Source organism: Crinia signifera, chromosome 4 (genome assembly GCF_055691185.1).
Source record: "Crinia signifera chromosome 4, ASM5569118v1, whole genome shotgun sequence".
NCBI classification, from domain to species: Eukaryota; Metazoa; Chordata; class Amphibia; order Anura; family Myobatrachidae; genus Crinia; species Crinia signifera.
This window is the reverse complement of record NC_139220.1, coordinates 101,712,605-101,731,924: the sequence shown is the minus strand read 5'-3', so window position 1 is coordinate 101,731,924 and position 19,320 is coordinate 101,712,605. Positions and strand designations below refer to the sequence as shown.

The 19,320-nt window shown below is 45.0% G+C and overlaps 1 protein-coding gene across 8 annotated transcripts in view; it reads right to left on the bottom strand.

Moving 5' to 3' along the window:
- The window catches only part of SIMC1 (SUMO interacting motifs containing 1), a 32,583-nt gene extending 19,680 nt beyond the window's left edge, over positions 1-12,903 (bottom strand). For 4 of the 8 annotated variants that reach the window (XR_014473383.1, XR_014473384.1, XR_014473385.1 and 1 more), the window contains exons 1-4: positions 12,610-12,903; positions 5,978-6,583; positions 4,336-4,559; positions 1,067-1,148 (exon numbers count right to left, since the gene is read on the bottom strand). Coding sequence is in view for 4 of the 8 variants with exons in the window: in XM_083182062.1 (XP_083038188.1) it covers positions 1,067-1,148; positions 4,336-4,559; positions 5,978-6,583; positions 12,610-12,771 (1,074 nt within the window). In the remaining 4 variants the exon portion in view is untranslated. Of the gene's footprint in view, positions 1-1,066; positions 1,149-4,335; positions 4,560-5,977; positions 6,584-11,012; positions 11,125-12,609 lie in introns of those variants that run through there. The other 4 variants (XR_014473386.1, XM_083182060.1, XM_083182061.1 and 1 more) reach the window with 4 other exon arrangements.
- Between the last annotated feature and the right edge of the window lie 6,417 nt (positions 12,904-19,320).

Sequence of the window (19,320 nt, the reverse complement as noted above, 5' to 3'; positions counted from 1 at the left end):
TTCCGCGCACAAAGTTTATGCACATGTGCAGTAGCTAAACATTGCTCCCCTGTACAAATGCCCAGGGGAGGGATCAAACCAGAATCAGGGCCCTTATGTATTTATATATTGTATACTTATCCCTCTTAGAACGTAAGGTTTATATAGGAAAATAACTCATTCATTTAACCACTCATCTGTACTCTTTCAAGACCAACAACATTTTGTGACTTGGTTAGCCATACTGACCATAAGGACTCACATGGGCTTGATAATTCTCTTCTCTTCCATGATTAATAAAACAGACAATACATATCCTAATGACTCAAGCATGGCTGTGCTTATTCATAAATACACATTTCCTATCATGATTCACCAAGCATATGGAGGGGAGGGGGTAATCAGATTACCATCAAAAAACTAAAATTTTTCCAATTTTTGGCATATATTGTTATCAAGCAATACTATTATGGTACCCCCCAAAATATCACGAAAACACAGTTTTAGTGAAATGCGTTTTTTTTTACGGGCAGTCGCTGCTTTTGGGGCTTTTGTTTTCACTGCCTGAGACAGGGAAAGCAAAATCTCTATAAGTAGCAATTACACAGTGTTACACAACTCTTGTCACATTGCCACTTCTGAAGTAACTGGGAGGCAATAGGGCATTCACATGAAGGATAGGTTATGTGAAGCTGGGCCTTTGTAGTTGTGGGCCTAGTTATTTATACAGTGATCCACCTGGATGCTGATGAATCTCCTACACCTGGTATAAGAGTGATGCGAATATGCGCTGATGAGAACTGCTATTCTTACAAGGAGATGGATAGGGACCACATGGTCACATAGATCCTACAACTCTGCATACAGGTTATCAGTAGCCTATAGTTCCATGCACAGTGAGAGTGCATTAACTTTGTGCACAACTATGAATTGGCCACAATAGGTTTTTGCTCTATCTTAATAGACTATATCTACTTTAGCCAGTGTCTATGCTTCTAATAAGGTCTTACATTTTCCAAGGATATTGGACATTAAAGAACAGGATATTAAACAACAGGTGTGCCAAAGATCCCTCCTTGTTACCCACCTCAGTGAATACCTTCTTCTCCATCACCTCTGAGAACAGCTTCCAATCCCAGGCCACTGTATCCGAGGTAGCTGGGTGTAGCCTGGAAAAAATAAGCAGGGAACAGCTTCACTAAAATGACTTAATTCCTCACTTTTACCAGTCTGATTCAGTGCCTGTAAGCACATTTTAGTTTGCCCAATGGTTTAAAATCGGTCTATTCAATTCCAACAGATTTTTCTGTGTGAAACTGACTTGTATTTAGGAGGCCACACACAGGATCTGGTATAAATTCCTGGATCCATGTGTATTCGTGATCATGGCCATCAGGGGCGGATCCAGGATAAAATGACAGGGGGGGCACCATGATAAAAGAGGGTTTGGGTGGGGGAGGGGCGGTGTTAGTGGTGTCAGTGTACATGCTAAGAGAGCGGCATAGAGAGGGTGGGAATGGGATTAAAAATAGGCCCTGGCATTTAAAGTACGCAGGCCCACCATGGTGACAAAAGTGAAGGATGTAGTTGTGCGCGCTGAAGGTGCGCTCCAGAAAATGGGGTGTGGCCACTCAACAGGGGGCGTGTCCTTGAGTGTAGTGTACCACACCATATACAACTTCTACACATTATACAACAAAATACTAGACTCAGTGGCGTAACTAGGTTCCCCCCCCCCCCGCCGTTATAGGAGGCGCCTCCCCCCGCCCCCTAGCCCTTCCAACACAGCCCCCCTCCCCCTTACCCCGCTGCATTCCCTCTGCGCAAATCTCCTCTAGGCTCCAGACCGTCTCCTCCTGACGTACATTGCTAATGAAATGTTACATCACAAAATGGCTGCCCCCTAATAGCAGACAGTTTTTAAGGATGCTAAAGGAAGCTGCCGCCGCCTCCTCTAGCATCCCTACAAAAAATTGTCTGCTATATGGGGGCAGCCATTTTGTGAGGGGCAGTTTTCAATAGCACTGTACGACAGGAGGAGACGGTCCGGAGCCTGTAGGAGATCTGCGCTGTGAGAATGCGGCGGCATGAGGAGGGGTAAGGTTTCTGATTAACTCTACGAGGGAGGGCGGAGGGGAGGGCTAGGGGGAGCCGCGCTGTCTGCCCACACGTCCTGGTCAGCCACACACAGTGAATAGTAACATAGCCCCACAGCGCAGACCGGCGCCCACAGTTACACAGCGCCTCCCCGCCATGGCGGGGGCTGCGGGGCTATAGTTACGCCACTGACTAGACTCCATTATACTTGCCCATTACACATTATGCCAAATGGAATGAGCCAAAATTCACATAATACCACATGGATTGTGTCAAAATACACATAATGCCACAAGGATTGAGCCAAAATTCACATAATGCCACACGGATTGAGCTAAAATTCACTTAATGCCACATGGATTGAGCCAAAATTCACATAATGCCACATGGATTGAGCCAAAATTCACATAATGCCACAGATTAAGCCAAAATTCACATAATGCCACAGATTAAGCCAAAATTCACATAATGCCACACAGATTAAGCCAAAATTCACAAAACGCTTCATAAACAGGGACATTGTCCGCCAAAGGCGCGCATTAAACATTTACACCATAATGTCCATTACACGTTAAGAAACACATCATAATGTCCATTATGTATTATGCCAAACACCATAATGCCAATAAAAAATATGCTACATAAGTGCTGCTTATCTACATGCTCATTGCCAAGGGTTCCATGCTCATTGCCATGTGGGATTACATGCTCATTGCCGTGTGGGATTACATGCTCGCGGGAAATGGGGGACAGCCGCCGCCAGGCAGAAGTGATAGCCACTGACAGTGGCAGAGCCTGGCTGTATTCAGAGCACTGCAGGTCCCGGCTATTTGAAATAATACCCCTCTCACACCAGAAAATGCATTCCCAGGTTGGCCCCGTTTACGCCAGCCTAGTCCCTGCATTTTCTGGTGTGAGGGGGAGAGAAAACCACCCCTCCTCCCCTTTAACCAGTTATCTAATTTAACCAGCTATATTTTCGGAACCAACTGACCCATTTACATGAGACAAGTATCATATTGAAGAACTTTTGAGTGGGCTTTGAATGATTTTGGTCCAGTGAAACTGGAACGTTTGATTCCAGAATAATCTGCCCTCAAAGAACATGAACAGCCATGAAATTACATTTCAAAAATAAAAAAAATCGGTTTACACGCAATATCTCTGGAACCGATATGAACCAGCCTGGTATCATATTGAGGGCCCAGCGATTTGGAATTGAATGAGATCAACCACAAGCTTCTGTGATGCCAGGGAGGGAACTGGCAGCCATCGGAACCGGGTGGGGGTCAGAATTAACGGGTCCCATATTATCCTATGGGGAAAAACGTTACAGATTTGCCAGGCGATATCTCCGGTTCCCGGGGGCTAGTGACACGGGGCTGGGCTCTTTGGAAAGCTCTGGTGACAGGGGGGGCACGTGCCCAGGTGTCCCCCCCCCTGAATCTGCCAATAATGGCCATAAAAACCGGTCATTTGTCAGTGATTTCCTTTTCCTGCCATAGGACCGATGGGGAAAGAGCACAGATGCTGCTGGCTTTCTTGACTAATTGGATAGCCCTCAGGAGAACCATTAACTACAGTAATTTATTACAGCTCATTTCCCCCATTATTAATGCAATTGCATTTCCATGCAACCAACTTAGCTAAAGTGTGAATGCACCATTGTTGCCCAACGGTTTCCATTTATTCGCAGGTGGAGATGCGAAGGACCTCTGCGCTAACTCTTGATTAACCCTAGAGAGACTAAGATGCACGTACTGTATATGCCCTGTTAGCAGTACTATTTTTCTGGAAAAATAGGTTCAGGAACTCCAGGTCTGCGGGTGGATCAATTAAATAAAAAAAAAACATATAATAGAGAGAGGGAGGGAGAGATAGATGTATATAATGTATTTAGAAACAAAGGCACTCGCAGGTGACTTTAAAATAAAACTTATCTTATGAAAAGTACATTTTCAGTTCCTGATGATGTCATATTCAATTAGAGGTTCAGGAACTGAGTTCCTGCTGGTTCCTGCTGAAAAATAGCACTGCCTGTTACCATAAGCAGCAAGACAGACTGCAGACGCGGCCATCTAAAACAGGCCCTTTTGGTGCATGTAAGTTGGTATCTGAGGATAGTGTTGCAAATATCTTTTGTCCTTATGTGATGCAGGGGAAGCTTTTTCTGTTGAGCTAGCACAATGTAGAATTCCTTAATGACCAGTTTCATTTAAAACCAAGTGACCGGTCTGGCGGTCCAGTGGCTTTACTTACTTTTGCACTTTCATCAGGATCATGTAAGCTTCATGCTCAATTGCTTGTTCCTCCCCACAAAGTAGAATAGTGTTGATGACATGACTGATAATATCCTTAGGCGGGTAATAATATGCAGATACAAACTCATTCAAGAAGTGCAATGTGCCTTGATGGAAGCTTTCATCCTTTGTGTTGTTCACGATGCTCATACGACTTAAAGGGATTGGCATTGAAGGCCGTTTCTGTTACAAGGAAAAATGCAAAGTGCAATACTGTGTGAAAGTTACAGAATTCTAACAGTTACTGTAAACTAAACCTAGAAATAGAATGGCCCGAGCAAATACTACCAACATACAAACTGTCACATGCTCTCTAAGGCCATCTGGATTGTTGCTAAGTGTAAATGGGCAACAGTTATAGGACAAGTAGAAAATGTTTGGTGATTATACCAATTAGACCTGTGATTTTCAACCTTTCTTAAATTGCGGCACACCAAGCAAATTGTAAAATTGCCAAGGTCCACCGTCAGTCACCCACAGGGAAAAACACACAGACATTGATTCCTCACCAAAGAAAAACAATCACTCTGGCTCCCAGATGAGCACAGGAGAGACAATATGTTAATGACAATTGTTTCCAATTCATAGTGTCCCAGAGTGTAGAGTTAAAAATGCCATCATGTGATCACCATATGAGTCACTGCCCAGCTGCCATCATGTGCTCCTAGGGAGCTAGAGCAGACAGCATAGCACCGGAGCAGCACGTCTCCTTCCTACTGTACCTGTGACCTGTCTTATGTAAATCCTGACAATCCATTAGCATGTCCCCAGCAACAAGCCCTTGAACCAGAACAACAAGGACACAGACACATTGTAGCTGCCCCAAACAATTGGTGATAAGCCAGGGGCAAATGTAGGATTTTGCTGAGGGGGTTTCTGATCATTTTTCTCACGCACACTTTTGTACGTATACATACAGCATACATACTGTACTTACACTGCATATTACAAAACATATACATACACACTGCAGACAAACACATACACAGAGCATACATACTTTACACACACACACACACACACACACACACACATTTAGCATGTATACTTACAGACACACACATAGCATGAACACACACCCTCCCTTTTCTATCAAACATCAATAAAGCAAGTGCCTCATCCTGCCAAAATAATAACTGAAGCCTGAGGCATATTACACCTACCTCATTGGCTTCTGAACATCCCTGCATGATCACCCCAGCCACATGGAGCACAGCCTGGGAGGAGCTGCACACTGCCTCTGCAGCTAGCTCCCCCTGCTGTATGCCAGCACAGCAGCATCAGGATTGCAGCCTGTCTCTCTCTACCAGCGGACAGATCCGGACCCACTTACATCAGAGAGAAGCGGTCTTATACTTATGTCTAGGATACACATACAGGAGCAGGAAAAGACCACTGCAGCCTAAAATTAATAAGGCATCTCTGAACACATTGGTTGAAAAACACTGGATTAGACCATACCAAACATGAGGAAGCCCTAGAAGGAAATCTTGTGTATGTATCCCCTATAAATCTGGTTTCTGGTGACATATAGGAGATTACCACCACATGCATTTTCTCAGCCTGCCAGTTTTACAAGATTGAAAGTGTCATTCTGTTACCTTATCATGTTTAAAAGTATTGAAAAAGAAGTGATTGACTGGAGGTTTCCTGAAGTACCTAAGTTTGTACAGAAGGGCAGTGTTGAGTTGCACTGCTTGTGTATCAGGGTCTTTGTTACTGTCCATTTCATTTACCACAGTTTGGGTGGATGCAGAACTTGCCACAGGCTGTGACTGTACATTGTCCGGTAAATACACAGTGCAGGTGGCTTCAGGCGGCCAACTTTGTAAAGTAGAACAATTTGTCAAGGGACCATTCATAATCGTTTGAAATGCAAGATCCTCATTTTTACAACGAGCGTCCTCTTGTTTTATCAGAACGTCACTTGCACAATCTGAAATGCTCTGGTGCTTATATGTAGTCCTCCAGCTGCATTCAGCAGACTTGTCTCCACAATCAGGGATCTCATCATTTAAAAGTCTGAGGTCCCCAGATAACCAAGATTCATTGTTGCTACTTTCCGAGTCGGACTGTCCATCTGTGAGGAGACAACTGCTGGTGCTTATGGATTCTGATGGTGACAACTGCTTGCATTCAAATCTTATGTCCTCACTAGCAGTCAAATCTATTACACGGTCATCAAATGCGGTCAAATCCACAAAGTCCTAAAAAGAGAAAAAATAAAATAAACATACACATGGATTACATTTTGTCACACACGGGTAGTCCTGCACCAGTTAAATATTATTATATACTAGTAAGCCCGCTCAAAGCAAAAGCTTCGAAAGCTAGTCTGCCACCTTCTGTGTTTGTGCATGTGTGAGAAAGAGATGTAGTTTCACTTTCTGCCAGCAGATGGCAGAGCTTCGGAGACTCATAGATGATTGATATAGGATCTTTTTAATCTTATATTTACTTTAAATCAGGCATTCCCAACCACGGTCCTCAAGGCACACCAACAGTGCAGGTTTTAGTGATATCCAGGCCTCAGCACAGATGGTTTAATGAGAATCCCTCAGATACTAATTAAGTCACCTGTGCTCAAGCCTGGATCTCTACAAAACCTGCACTGTTGGTGTGCCTTGAGGACCGTGGTTGGGAATGCCTGCTTTAAAGGAATTATTATTCCATTCTTTGTCCTGTTAAAGGTGCTAACACTTACTTTTTATCAAGATCAATAACACCAACTTTAGAAAAGTAATAGTGTGGGTGCACTAGAAATCCTAAAACATTATTTAGATCAGGCATGTCCAACGTTGGCCATCCAGATGTTTTTAAACTACACATCCCAGCATGCTTTGCAATAGTTTTAGCATTCTCTAATAGCAAAACTGTGGCAAAGCATGCTGGGATGTGTAGTTTCGCAACATCTGGAGGGCCAGTGTTGGACATGCCTGATTTAGATTATCTAAAACCTATTCCTAATTTTGGTGAAATATAAAACCTATAGTTTTTCCCTATGGTGTGGTGACGGAAGCATGGTACTACGGCAGTAGAACAAGTCTCACTCTAGAAAAAAGAACAGTGCCGTGGCTAGTGTTCATTCTAGCACCCGCCATCTTTGAAGATCCATGCAGTTCCTCTTCCCTGCCTGGGGTGTCACTGTCTGCTGTGGTGTTTCTAGCACAGGTTTGGTTTGCATATCAATGCTGATATACAGGCCACACTGTGCTTGAACACTACAGCAGACAGCAACACCCCAGGCAGGGAAGAGGAACTGCATGGGTTTTTAAAGATAGCGGGTGCTAGAATGAACACTAGCCGTGGCCAATCACTTGACATGCATTAGAGAGGAAGTTGCCGCAGTTCAAATACGGCTTCAGATAAAGCATCACTCCCAAAAAATAGCAGTGTAATATAATATACTCTATATCAGACGTTACCGCATAGGAGGGTATGTGTATAGGAATGAGAGTAATTAGGTCGATAGTCAATAGGTCGAATGGCAAAAGGTTGACACAGGAGAAAGGATGACACAAGCAATAGGTTGACATGGAAAAAGGTTGGCATGAAAAAGGCTGACGTGTGTTTTTCATGTTTCTTTGGTGTCTATGTCAACATAAGTTGACATGGACACCGTATAAGTGTACCGCTTCACTCACCCACCGTGCTTCGGGCACGGTAGCTCGCTACACTCAGCACACTGTTAAATAGCTCCCTCTATGTCCAAGTGGATAGTTAACTATGGAAACATGTCAACCTATTTCTTGTGTCGACCTTTAGACCATGTCCTCTTTTTTATGTGTTGACCTTTTGACTGTCGAACAATAGTGGTAGACCTAATGGAGGACCAAAGGGGATTATATATAAACAAAATCAACTCTATACCTGCCAGCAATAATTATTGTGACACTGCGTACAGCTCCATCATACTATTTTAAAGACATGTTAAAAAGTACTGATGGGAATGTTGCTTTCAATTATATTGGTCTACAAGATACTAAATAATAACTTATAATAAACAAGTGAAGCATTGTGTAAATTGGTGACTCTTTATATTATACAATACATACAGTACTTTGTGTAATTAACCACAATGGAGTAGAAATTTGTGCATTTTACATCTATCTAGAATGAATTTAACTAACTGAAAGGAAAAGAACACTAACATAAAATGGTAAACAATGGAGAGTCATATCAACTGTCCTGAAAAAGGAAACATTTGTTACTTTATTCAGTTTACAGTTAAGACATAGGAATTCAGCAAGCAGACTTGCGAAAACAGAAATGAACCTTATCCATTCATGTAAAATCTTCCAGCTTGAATTGCAACTTTGAATGGAAATGGTTCTTCTAATCATTAATTTGTCTTTTTTTCTGATAGTTACATTATTCTGGAATTTTTATATTCTTTCTTTGTTGGAATTATCAAGATAAAGGAATATACACAAGTCTACATGCAGAATATTAACAGAATTTTCTTCGGAATGTTTTTTTACAGCCCAATTTTATTTGTTTGCTAATTTCTCTAATATTATGTTTTTCATTATTATGTATGTATATATTTCTGTTTATATATATACAGTATAATAACCATACTGTTTCCATTATAATGCTTTTTATAGAATGTCTTTAGTCCATTGTATAATGCTGATTGAAGTTATAAACATTGAGAAATTTGCTGGTTATCTATGTACCATACATTGTGAATGAAGGAGAACACTATTTTGATGCAAAGCCACTTCCTGTTTCAGCACCATTTTGTTTTTTTCCTTGAGAACTGTTTTTGCCCAGCGTGTGTACACAGCAATGAACGTTTTCATCGCTGGGGGGAAAGCCGCTCAGCACATACACACTGAGCCGGTTTCCCCCTGCCTAGCGCCGACAGCGGGGGGAGGATGGCTTTGCATAGCTCAGAGCTAAAAGCCGTCCTCAAAGCCGCTCATCTGCTGGTGATACCAGCAGATGAATGGCTTTCCCAGAGATTATGCGGGAGCGCGCAGGGGCATACACACTGGGCGGCTTTGAGCTGAAAGCCGCTCAACCATGCTGTTTTGAGCGACTTTCAGCTAAAAGTCACCCAGTGCGTAAGGGCCTTAAGTCACATTTTTTTACTCTTGTATTACCATGAAAAGGCCTCGACTGAAAACCTGGTTATAGCCCCATTCTCAGGGTAGTAATTTTTTTTATTAGCACTTTTCTGACTGATCATACCTTTTCTGCATTCTCTATTGTATTTGTAAAGTTTGCGGTACACTTATAATGAGCAGATAGGCTATTACCTGCTTCTCAGCATCTAATTTACATTTTGCTTCTCCTTTTTTACTGTTAGTGGTGTGCAGGGAGCGTAACATAATTTCTAGTGGGCTACACTAGTGCAGCGACTTTAATGCACTAGATCATATAATTGTTACAGTGCAGTTGAAAATCTTCTTTAAAAGGTTATTTTATTATGTACCCTTCCATAAGTGGCACACAAATCACAATGGTGCTTATGACTTAAGTCGAGCTGCAGTGTAAAGCCCCACAGTTTATAACCCGGGTTGACTAACCCAGAAATTCCGACTTGGGTTCTAAAAAGGCAACCCAGGTTTAATGTGAAAGAGCAGGTGCCGGGATCTAATCCTGGGTTTGGTCAGTGAGTTTCATCCAGGTAAACCGGTTTCCACCCACACGCCAAAAATATACTGGTAGGTTAATTTTCTCCCAACATAAATTAACCCTAGAATGAATATGTATGTGTGTGTTAAGCCCCGTACACACGGGGCGATTCTGGCATATATTGCTGGGGATATGATCGCTAAGCGACCATATACCTGTGTGTGTGGGGTGACTGTCGTCAGGAGCGCACTCCCGCGACCAGCCCCGGGGTGGTCGCTGGTCGCAGGAGCATGCTCCTGCGATCAGTTGTTTACCCCGGTAGAGAGTCTCCTTTTTATCTCTGGTCGCTAATGAAAACGGGACACTCAGCAATATATTGCTCTGTGTGTACGGAGCTTTAGGGAATGTAGATTGTTAGCTCCACTTGGACATGGACTGTTGCGAAAGTTCTATTCCTGTAAAGCATGGCATAATTTGTGTGCGCTATATAAATAACTGCTAATAAATAATAAACAGACTTCACAGTAAAGACCTCATGATAATAACACAGAGCTTGCTGCTCTCAAGTACAGTTTCTCTTTTCACTATCAAATTCACTGCCAAACTTTTTGGCAGGGGGGAGCAAAATTTATAATTAAGACACTGCTCCCAATGTTTACTTGGGTTTCTTCCCACGCTACTAAAACATACAGTCCATGTAGGCTAAGTGCCTTTTGAGAAAAATTGGACCTTGGTGTATATGTGTGCCCATGTTGTACGTAATAGCGATTGTTAAGTATACTGTGGCAGAAAATGACGTGAATGACTTATGGGCAGATGTACAAAGCCTTGGAGAGAGATAACATGGATGGAGATAAAGGGGGTGATTCGGGTTGGTTTGCAGGGGCAGACTCCTTCTTTGGTGGACAAAACCATGCTGTACGGCGGGTGGGACAGGTGTGGCATGTGCAGAGAGTGTTACATTTGGGTGTGGTGTGTTCAAAATGAAATCTAAATTGCAGTGTAAAAATAAAGCAGCCAGTATTTACTCTGCACAGAAACAAAATAACTCACCCAGGTGTGACTCTCTCTGCGAATGTTGCGTCTGCCCCGCCTGCGGTGCACATGTCCATTAGAGAGGGAGGTTTTTTTTGCGGGCCAATCTGAATCACCCTCAAAGTACCAGTCAGTCAAATTCTAATGGTGCCCACACACGCACCGATCCCGGCGGTGCGATGCTGTACGATGGGGTGCGCGCTCCCGCGGCACCTCATCGTACAGTACAAAAAGTATGTGCTGCACATACTTTTTGTACTAGCTTTTTCTAGCATAGCATCGCATCGCATGCACATCGTATGCACAAGGCATACGATGCGATGCTGTGTGTGCTAGTTAAGCCCACAACGCACGCCGGGATCGGTGCGTGTGTGGGCACCTTTAGGGCGGTTTCACACACTCCGGCTCCTGCCGGACGGTGAAATCCCGCACGGCCAGGGAGCCGTGCCGCACACATTAGTTGTGAATGGACACTATTGTGTCCATTCACACGGGACAGCCACGACCCGGCCGCACGGCTGCAGCCGGATCCCACCACTGGAAGGGACGGCTGCCGGGCTGTGGCCATCCCTTCCATGTTAAACTAGTGTGTGCGGCACGGCTCCCTGGCCGTGCGGGATTTCACCGTCCGGCAGGAGCCGGAGTGTGTGAAACCAGCCTTACTGTTATTTTTCAAACACAGCCTGTATCATGTCAGTTAGGATTCATGTTACAGGCAGTTATGTGTAAATAACTAAATAAATCAAGTTACAATGTTGTTCTTTTTACTACAAGAAATTTACTGGAAAACGAAAATAAATAATACAACTAAAAAAAACAAAAAATACATGCTGCACATACTTTTTTGGTTTGCAATATGAACTACACGGGAGCATGCATCGCAAGCCAAAAGAAGTGAACTTTGACAAAAACTGGGGGCTGAAAAAGCGCTTTTCACTTTTTTTTTTTTTTTTTTTTAAATAGAGTTCTGATGCATGAGGGCCAGCTGCTGGATAATAACATTGTAATGCAGGTGAGGGATACAGCACAAGGTACCAGCACAGAGCAGGCTGAGGGGGCAGCAGGAGAGAGTCCCAGCACAAGGAGAACACTGCAGGTGCCAGGCCAGCGCAGGGTGAGGAGGCAGCAGTGGAGAGTCCCAGCACAAGGACTTATAAATAAAATTGTAATAATAATAATAATAATAATGATAAAAAAACAACACTGCTGGTGCCAGCACAGAGCAGAGATGAGGGGTAAAGCAGGAGAAAGTCCCAACACTGAAGATGCCAGGAGAGAGCAGGACAGTGCCAGCACAAACAGGGTGAGGGAGCAGCAGGGAAGAGTCCCAGCACAAAGAGAACACTGCTGGTGATGCCAGCACAGAGGAGAGATGAGGGGTAAAGCAGGGGAGAGTCCCAACAGTGCAGGTGCCAGCACAGAGCAGGGTGAGGGGGCAGCAGGGGAGAGTCCCAGCACAAGGAGAACACTGCTGGTGCCAGCACAGAGGAGAAATGAGGGGTTAAGCTGGGGAGAGTCACAACATTCCAGCACAGAGCAGGGTGAGGGAGCAGGGGGGGGAGAGTCCGAGCACAGCGCCGGCAGCAGTAACGGGAACACCGATCTTTGCACGCACTTTGGTTACACCGGGAGGAGCAGGGCCCCGGCTGCCGCTCACCTGAGCACCGAGACTGCCCGGACGTCTCCGCTCTAGCCTGCAGACTGCCGCCCGGTACTGTGCCCCGTCTGGCTCGTTTCCCGAGTCCTCGGAGTCCGAGATAACGATGGGATCAGCCATACTGCCTCCCCCAGCGCCGGAGACCGTGCCAGAGCTGCTGCCTGCGGGGAGGCGGTGCCATGACTACGGGCGGCTTCCTTCCTTCCCCGCGCTGGAGCGCCCCCCCTACTGGCCGCAGCTCGTACACTGCACCCCCGAGCCCTTATCTCCTCCACTACCGCTTACAATGCTCTGGTAGCAGCTACTTCCCAGGCTGCCAATGCTCGGCTGCTGTCATATCGGTATCCGGATGATGGGTCGACATTGACAAAAGGTTAACACAAGCAATAAGTTGCCATGGCAAAGGTGTTTTCATGGAAGGGTGGACTTGATTGTTTCATCATTTTTTTTTTTTTTTTTTTAGAATTTAACACCCACGTTGAACTCGCTGACGATTGGGTATGGTAGTGGTCCGAACCATGGCGAGCAAAGCGATACACAAATTGTGGGTCCACGTGCTCAGATGGCAATATTGATACCAAAAAAAGCACATCCAGACCTTTTCATGTGTGGACATATTTTTAATTTTAAACGAGTGCATGTCAACCTTTTGTCAATGCATTTTGGATACAATACATCCTCTCTTATTGGATGCATACTTGCATAGCAATTAATAACTATAATAGGATGCACAGTTATACTAATAACTATAATAACTATATTATACTAATATACACACTGGTGTCACTTTGTATATGGTAAGTGGCAGAATGTTTCACATCCACAATGCGATGTATGATACACCCCACCCTATGTCCTCCGTTCAGTATATAACAACACACTTACCTTACCTCTATTTGTCACTGTACTGCTTATGCTAGCTATGTCTCACACTCATCCATGCCCCCTACCATCATGCCACTCCATCTGTCTCTCATCTCTCCTCTCCCTCCAGTAGCGCACGCAGGGGGGGTTTCTGAGTACCCAGAAACCCCCCCCAAGTCTAAGGGCCCTAGGCTGAAAGCTAAGGGTCCCTTCTTTCCATGGGTACAAGAATTTTAAAAATCGGCCCTTGGGAACCGGAGATATCTGACTTCAAAGCAGTGGTCCCCATCCAAGCCTGTTAATTGCTCTTCCCAGTCAGATATTTCAGGTTCTGCCTGACTTAGAGTTTTTCTGAGGATATTTTCCAAAAGCTGGGACTCTCCCCCTTTGAGGGACATGAGTAGCTTGTCTCTACTGTGCCCAGAACCAGAGATATCAGCCTTCCAGCAGCTGGTTACTGCTCCAGCTCCACACACCTGGTATGTAGTTGTGTATATACTCGTTGGCAGATTTGCTCTGCCTCCTGAACTCTGATCCCCTAGTCCCCAATACCATTTGGTAGGTGGGATTCTCTAGTTTTTAGTTCCATTAAAATCTAAGAAATCTATTTCTGGGAACTGGAGATATCTGCAGTCAAGCAAGCTGTCCTCCCACCAGAAAAGTATGAATAATAAGCCCACTCCACTATACACCCCTCCTCTGCATATTAAACATCCTCTACCACCCTGGAAGTTATGTATCAGGGCCCCTTCATTAAGCCCAATGTGCCCTTCTTCCACCCTATCTCCCACCATCTGTGCAGTAAAGGGGTAATTAGTGGAAATGACTGATCCATCCTACATGCTGAGCGGTTGATATAATACCCCCTACCACCCGGGGCACATCAAAGCTTCCCCTACCGCTGGAGGATCGGTAGGTGCCCCAATACATTGCTATGCCCAGGGGTCTACACGGCTGTTGATGCCCCTGTATGTATGTATATATATGTATGTATGTATGTATGTGTATATATATATATATATATGTATGAATGTGTGTGTGTGTGTGTGTGTGTATATATATATATATATTTTATTATTATTATTATTTATATACATTTGGTCTATCTATAATACTTTAATGTAGCTTTCACATCACACTTTTAAAACGGTATATTGCCGTTTTTTTGCCTTTTAAAACGTTTAAGGCTGCAGTGTGAAAGTGTCATAGTTGAAATACCATTTAAAGTTAACTGGTATTTCAACACGTTTAAAAAGCAGAGTCCTACCCGTTTTAAAGCCAATTCAGAGCCGTTTTTTGTGCTGTCTGAATGGCACTGAAATGGTATTTAGTAAAAAATAAAGGTTAGAGCACTGTGATAGGCTGTCCCTTGTCTTGTGTCCCTTCCCTGAACCAGGAAATAAGCTGTGGGTAGAAACGTGTTCAGAGGTTAAACGGCTTGACTGGTGATGTGAATTGTACTTAAACGGTATTTTTAAATGGTAATCTGCTGCAATATGAACACTAGACCCGTTTAAAATACCATTTAAAATTACAGTTTTTCAAAACGTTTCAAAATGTTTTATGTGATGTGAAAGCTACATAACTGACCCGGCATATACTGGGTCACCTAATTGTCCATCTCCGTGCTTTGCTCCGCCCCTCTGGAAACCCCCTTCTGAAAATCCTGCGTTTGCCACTGCCCTCTGGGTGTAGTGTGCAGCTGCATTCCCAGCCTTGACCCTCAAGGCACACTGATATCACCTAAAGAAATATCTAAAGACCGATTGGGTAGTGCAGTTCAAACAAAGTCTCAGTTCAACAGCGCACTGTCAACCGCTGCTGGGTCACTATCCAGGAGCACCACTCCTATAAGTACAAATCGAAAACCAGTAGAAGATAGTTTCCCAGCACTGGTCTATTTTATGGATGGGATCCACCCGATGTTTCAGAGTCCTAGAGTATGTGATTAATGGGACCACAATGACCTTGGTGTTGGTCCCTATGTGCAAAATAAGGTTTCTTTAAAATCTGAGGTCTCCAAGATCCAAAACCTCTATCAAGGGAAGGGAGGAAATGGTTTCAAATAATGATGTAACTGACCTGGGAACTGATCCCTATGTGCACATCATGGTATCTTTAGCTTAAATTTTCTGTATCATCCACACAATATAGCAAATAGTACAGGTCAGTACTATTTGCTATATTGTGTGGATGACACAGGACATTGAAGCTAAACTATCTTCTACTGGTTTTTGATTGGGTAGTGCACCCGCCCAGTTGCACTGTCAGCCAACTCCAGATGATTGTTATGCTGGGTACACACCAGGACGACTAGGGCCCGATCCCCTCAATCTAGATCCAATTCCGACCAATTGGATGTAGATTGTGTGGTGATTGGGCCCTTTTCTGTCCTGGTGTGGACCGATCCGATGCGTGGTCCCGCGGGTCGGTCGGTCGTTATTGAGATCCTACCTGCTGCAGGTAGGATCTCAATGACGACCATACAGCCGGGTGCGGTCGCCATCGGATCGGAACCGCTCACTATGCACATCGTGAGCGGGTCGTGCCCCCCCGCGTCACCGTGAGCGGGTCGGACGAGACACTGACGACCCGCTCACGATGTGCATCGTGAGCGGGTCGCCCTGGTGTGTACCCTACAGGTGTACAGGCAGTTGGCGGATTGCTCGTACACACAGCATAATGTACCAATGCTCACAAACAGGAAGTCCGCCGAGTGCCGGTCCCATGTGGGTCTGTTATATGCTGTTGTTCTGACAGGGCACCCCGGCACAAGAATCTATGATTGGAGAGAGTGCCTGCTATTCATGAATATACTGTGTATATATATATATATATATATATCGGCCAGTGTTCACCCAGCATTAGTGAGCCTTGAGTACCAAGGTTTGGAATGCCTGTGCTAGAAGGATATTTAAGCACATTTTATGATAGATGCTGCTAGACTGGATCAGCGCTGTAATAAGTGCTCCAGGTCTCTGTGCTGGCCCCACCTCCTATACATGTGACACAGGGGCACAGGGGACGGAGTAGCCGGCATCAAGTAACTACAGAAGTCTTCGGAGTCTGGGCCGCTGGATGCTCTACTGACTGCAGGGTGCTGTTCCATGCACCTTGCAAGACAGGAGTGTGGAAAATGGGGTGGGTGACAGTGAGCCCGCAGTGCATCTGTGCAGTGCACTGCTTGTCTACACCTAACTAGGGTCTGGATAATATACACCATTCCTTGATTATTTTTAAAATAATATTTAGCCTAGAACAATGTGGTTATTGCCTAGAGGTTGTCCTCATTATGGCCCTTATTCTGGTTGGTGCGGCCAGAGCCGCACACGGGGCTCCGGCCGCACAAACCAATCCCCGCCCACCCTACGGATCGCCACGGCCGTCCGTACACGGACGGCTGGCGATCCGCATAAAAATGGTGGAGGCTACGCCTCCACCATGGTGGGAGCTGCCCCCTGCATTCGATGGTCGTCGACCATCGAAGGCAGGTCCGCACGCCGCGGCAGCTCCCGCAAGCTGAGACCACACGGACAATCGTCCGTGTGGTAGCTTGTATGGGGGCTGAAAGCTGACATCCGGCGACGTCAGCTTTCCGCCCCCATGAGTTGCGTCATGGCCTCATTACCATGCATACGCCCCGCGTTTGCATGGGAACGCCCATGAAACGCGGGGCGTACACATAGGGAAATGAGGGCATGATGCCTCTCACGCCCCTATACGCCCCCTTTGCGGCGGACGAAATACGTCTGCGGCGAAGGGGGCTGCACATGCGCAGATTCACCTCTGCGCATGTGCAGAGTAAAAACATCGGCGGTACGGCCGCACGCGGGCCGTACCGATCCGATTAGAATAAGGGCCTATGTAATTATGTGCACAGCAGCTGATTTAACTTGTTTATTTTCTGAATGCTAAACATTACAATGGCTACTAAATATTACAAAATGTTTATTTGGAAAAAATGTTACTTTCTGCATGGTTCAAAAATATTGTAAGTATATAGAGCAGCAAGGAATACATATTTTTATTTGTAAATATATGTTTTGAAGGTATTAACTTGTAGAAACTGCATAGCCAGCCTAATGACCAGAGGTGAAGCTAGGTGACATGGGGCCTTATTCTAGTTCACTCTTAGAGGCAAATTCCTTCTCAAATGGACAAAACCATGTGCACTGCAGGTAGGGCAGATATAACATGTGCAGAGAGAGTTAGATTTGGGTGGGTTTTTCTTCAAAGTGAGATCTATATTGCAGTGTAAAAATAAAGCAGTCAGTATTTACCCTGCACAGAAACAAAATAACTCACCCAAATATAATTATCTGCACCTGTTACTTCTGCCCCCCTGCAGTGCACATGGTTTTGTCCATCTGAGAAGGAATTTGCCTCTGAGTGAACTAGAATAAGGTCCATGTTGCCCAGAGCAAAGGTATGTTTCAGCACCCCCCCCCACTCCTTGTCATTTTCCTTCTCATAGTAATGCCTCATGCAATGCGCCACATTATGCCACACACCGTAATGTCCATTACATATTATGCCACACAATGTAATGCCCATTACACCACGCAACGTAATGCCCATTACACAATGGGCCTTATTCTACTTCACTCTTTCTGACAAAATCCTTTTTAGATGGACAAAACCATGTGCACTGCAGGTGGGGCAGATGTAACTTGTGCAGAGAGAATTAGATTTGGGTGGAGTTCTACTTCAAAGTTAGAGCTATATTGCAGTGTAAAAATAAAGCAGTCAGTATATTCCCTGCACAGAAACAAAATAACTCACCCAAATCTAATTCTCTCTGCACATTTTACATCTGCCCCCCTGCAGTGCACATGGTTTTGTCCATCTAAGAAGGATTTTCTCAGAAAGAGTGAACTAGAATAACCCCCAATATGCCACACACTGTAATACTTATTTCACTTTATGCCACACACCATAATGCCTATTATACAATATGCCACACTGTGATGCCTAATACACATGATGTCCACGTGTAGTACCGCTGACCAGTGGCGTGCGGTGGGGGGAGGCAGGTGAGGCACAGCCTTTCCTGTCATACTAGCGCATATGCCGGCATTTTGAATTGATAAAGTATGTCAAACATACAAATAATTTATAAAAAAATTCGGTACTTGTGTAGTTTCACGGCGCCACCGCGCGCACAGTCTGTGTTTGAAACTTGGCAGCTTGCCAGACTCTGTGTTTAACTGTGCGCGTGCCGCTCTAGCTGTTCTCAGCGCAGCGCGTGCCTGCTTTACATATGTAATCTACGTTATCAGCGTAGCGATGGGCAGCAGCAGCGCACACGCTAAAATTTAGATGCTAAAGCGTCTAAATCCAGACTCCCTGGAAACCGCTAAGAAGGGGGCATCTACATAGGGGTGCACTGTGCAAAACACTCTTAAACCTGTTCACAATGACACTAGTCGACGTAACAGCTTTGGACCTTGTTAATTCCACTATCCACGCCACCCCGAAGCGTGGTGAGCGCACGCGGTATGCGTCCGACCGACCTTTTCATACCCCCACTATCCACGTTGGTGTGGAGTTGATTATATAAAGTGTGGCAAGCCACCGAGCCCGAAGCGTGGTGAGTGCACGCGGATTACTTCACAGGTATACGCGTTCTCTCGCGGGGCCCGCTGCGTTCGCCACGCTTCGGGCTCGGTGGCCCACTGCGCTCGCCACACTTTATAAAATCAACTCCACGCCGACGTGGATAGTGGTGGTATGAAAAGGTCGGTCGGATGCGTACCACGTCCGCTCGCCACGCTTTGGGGTGGCGTGGATAGTGGAATTAACAAG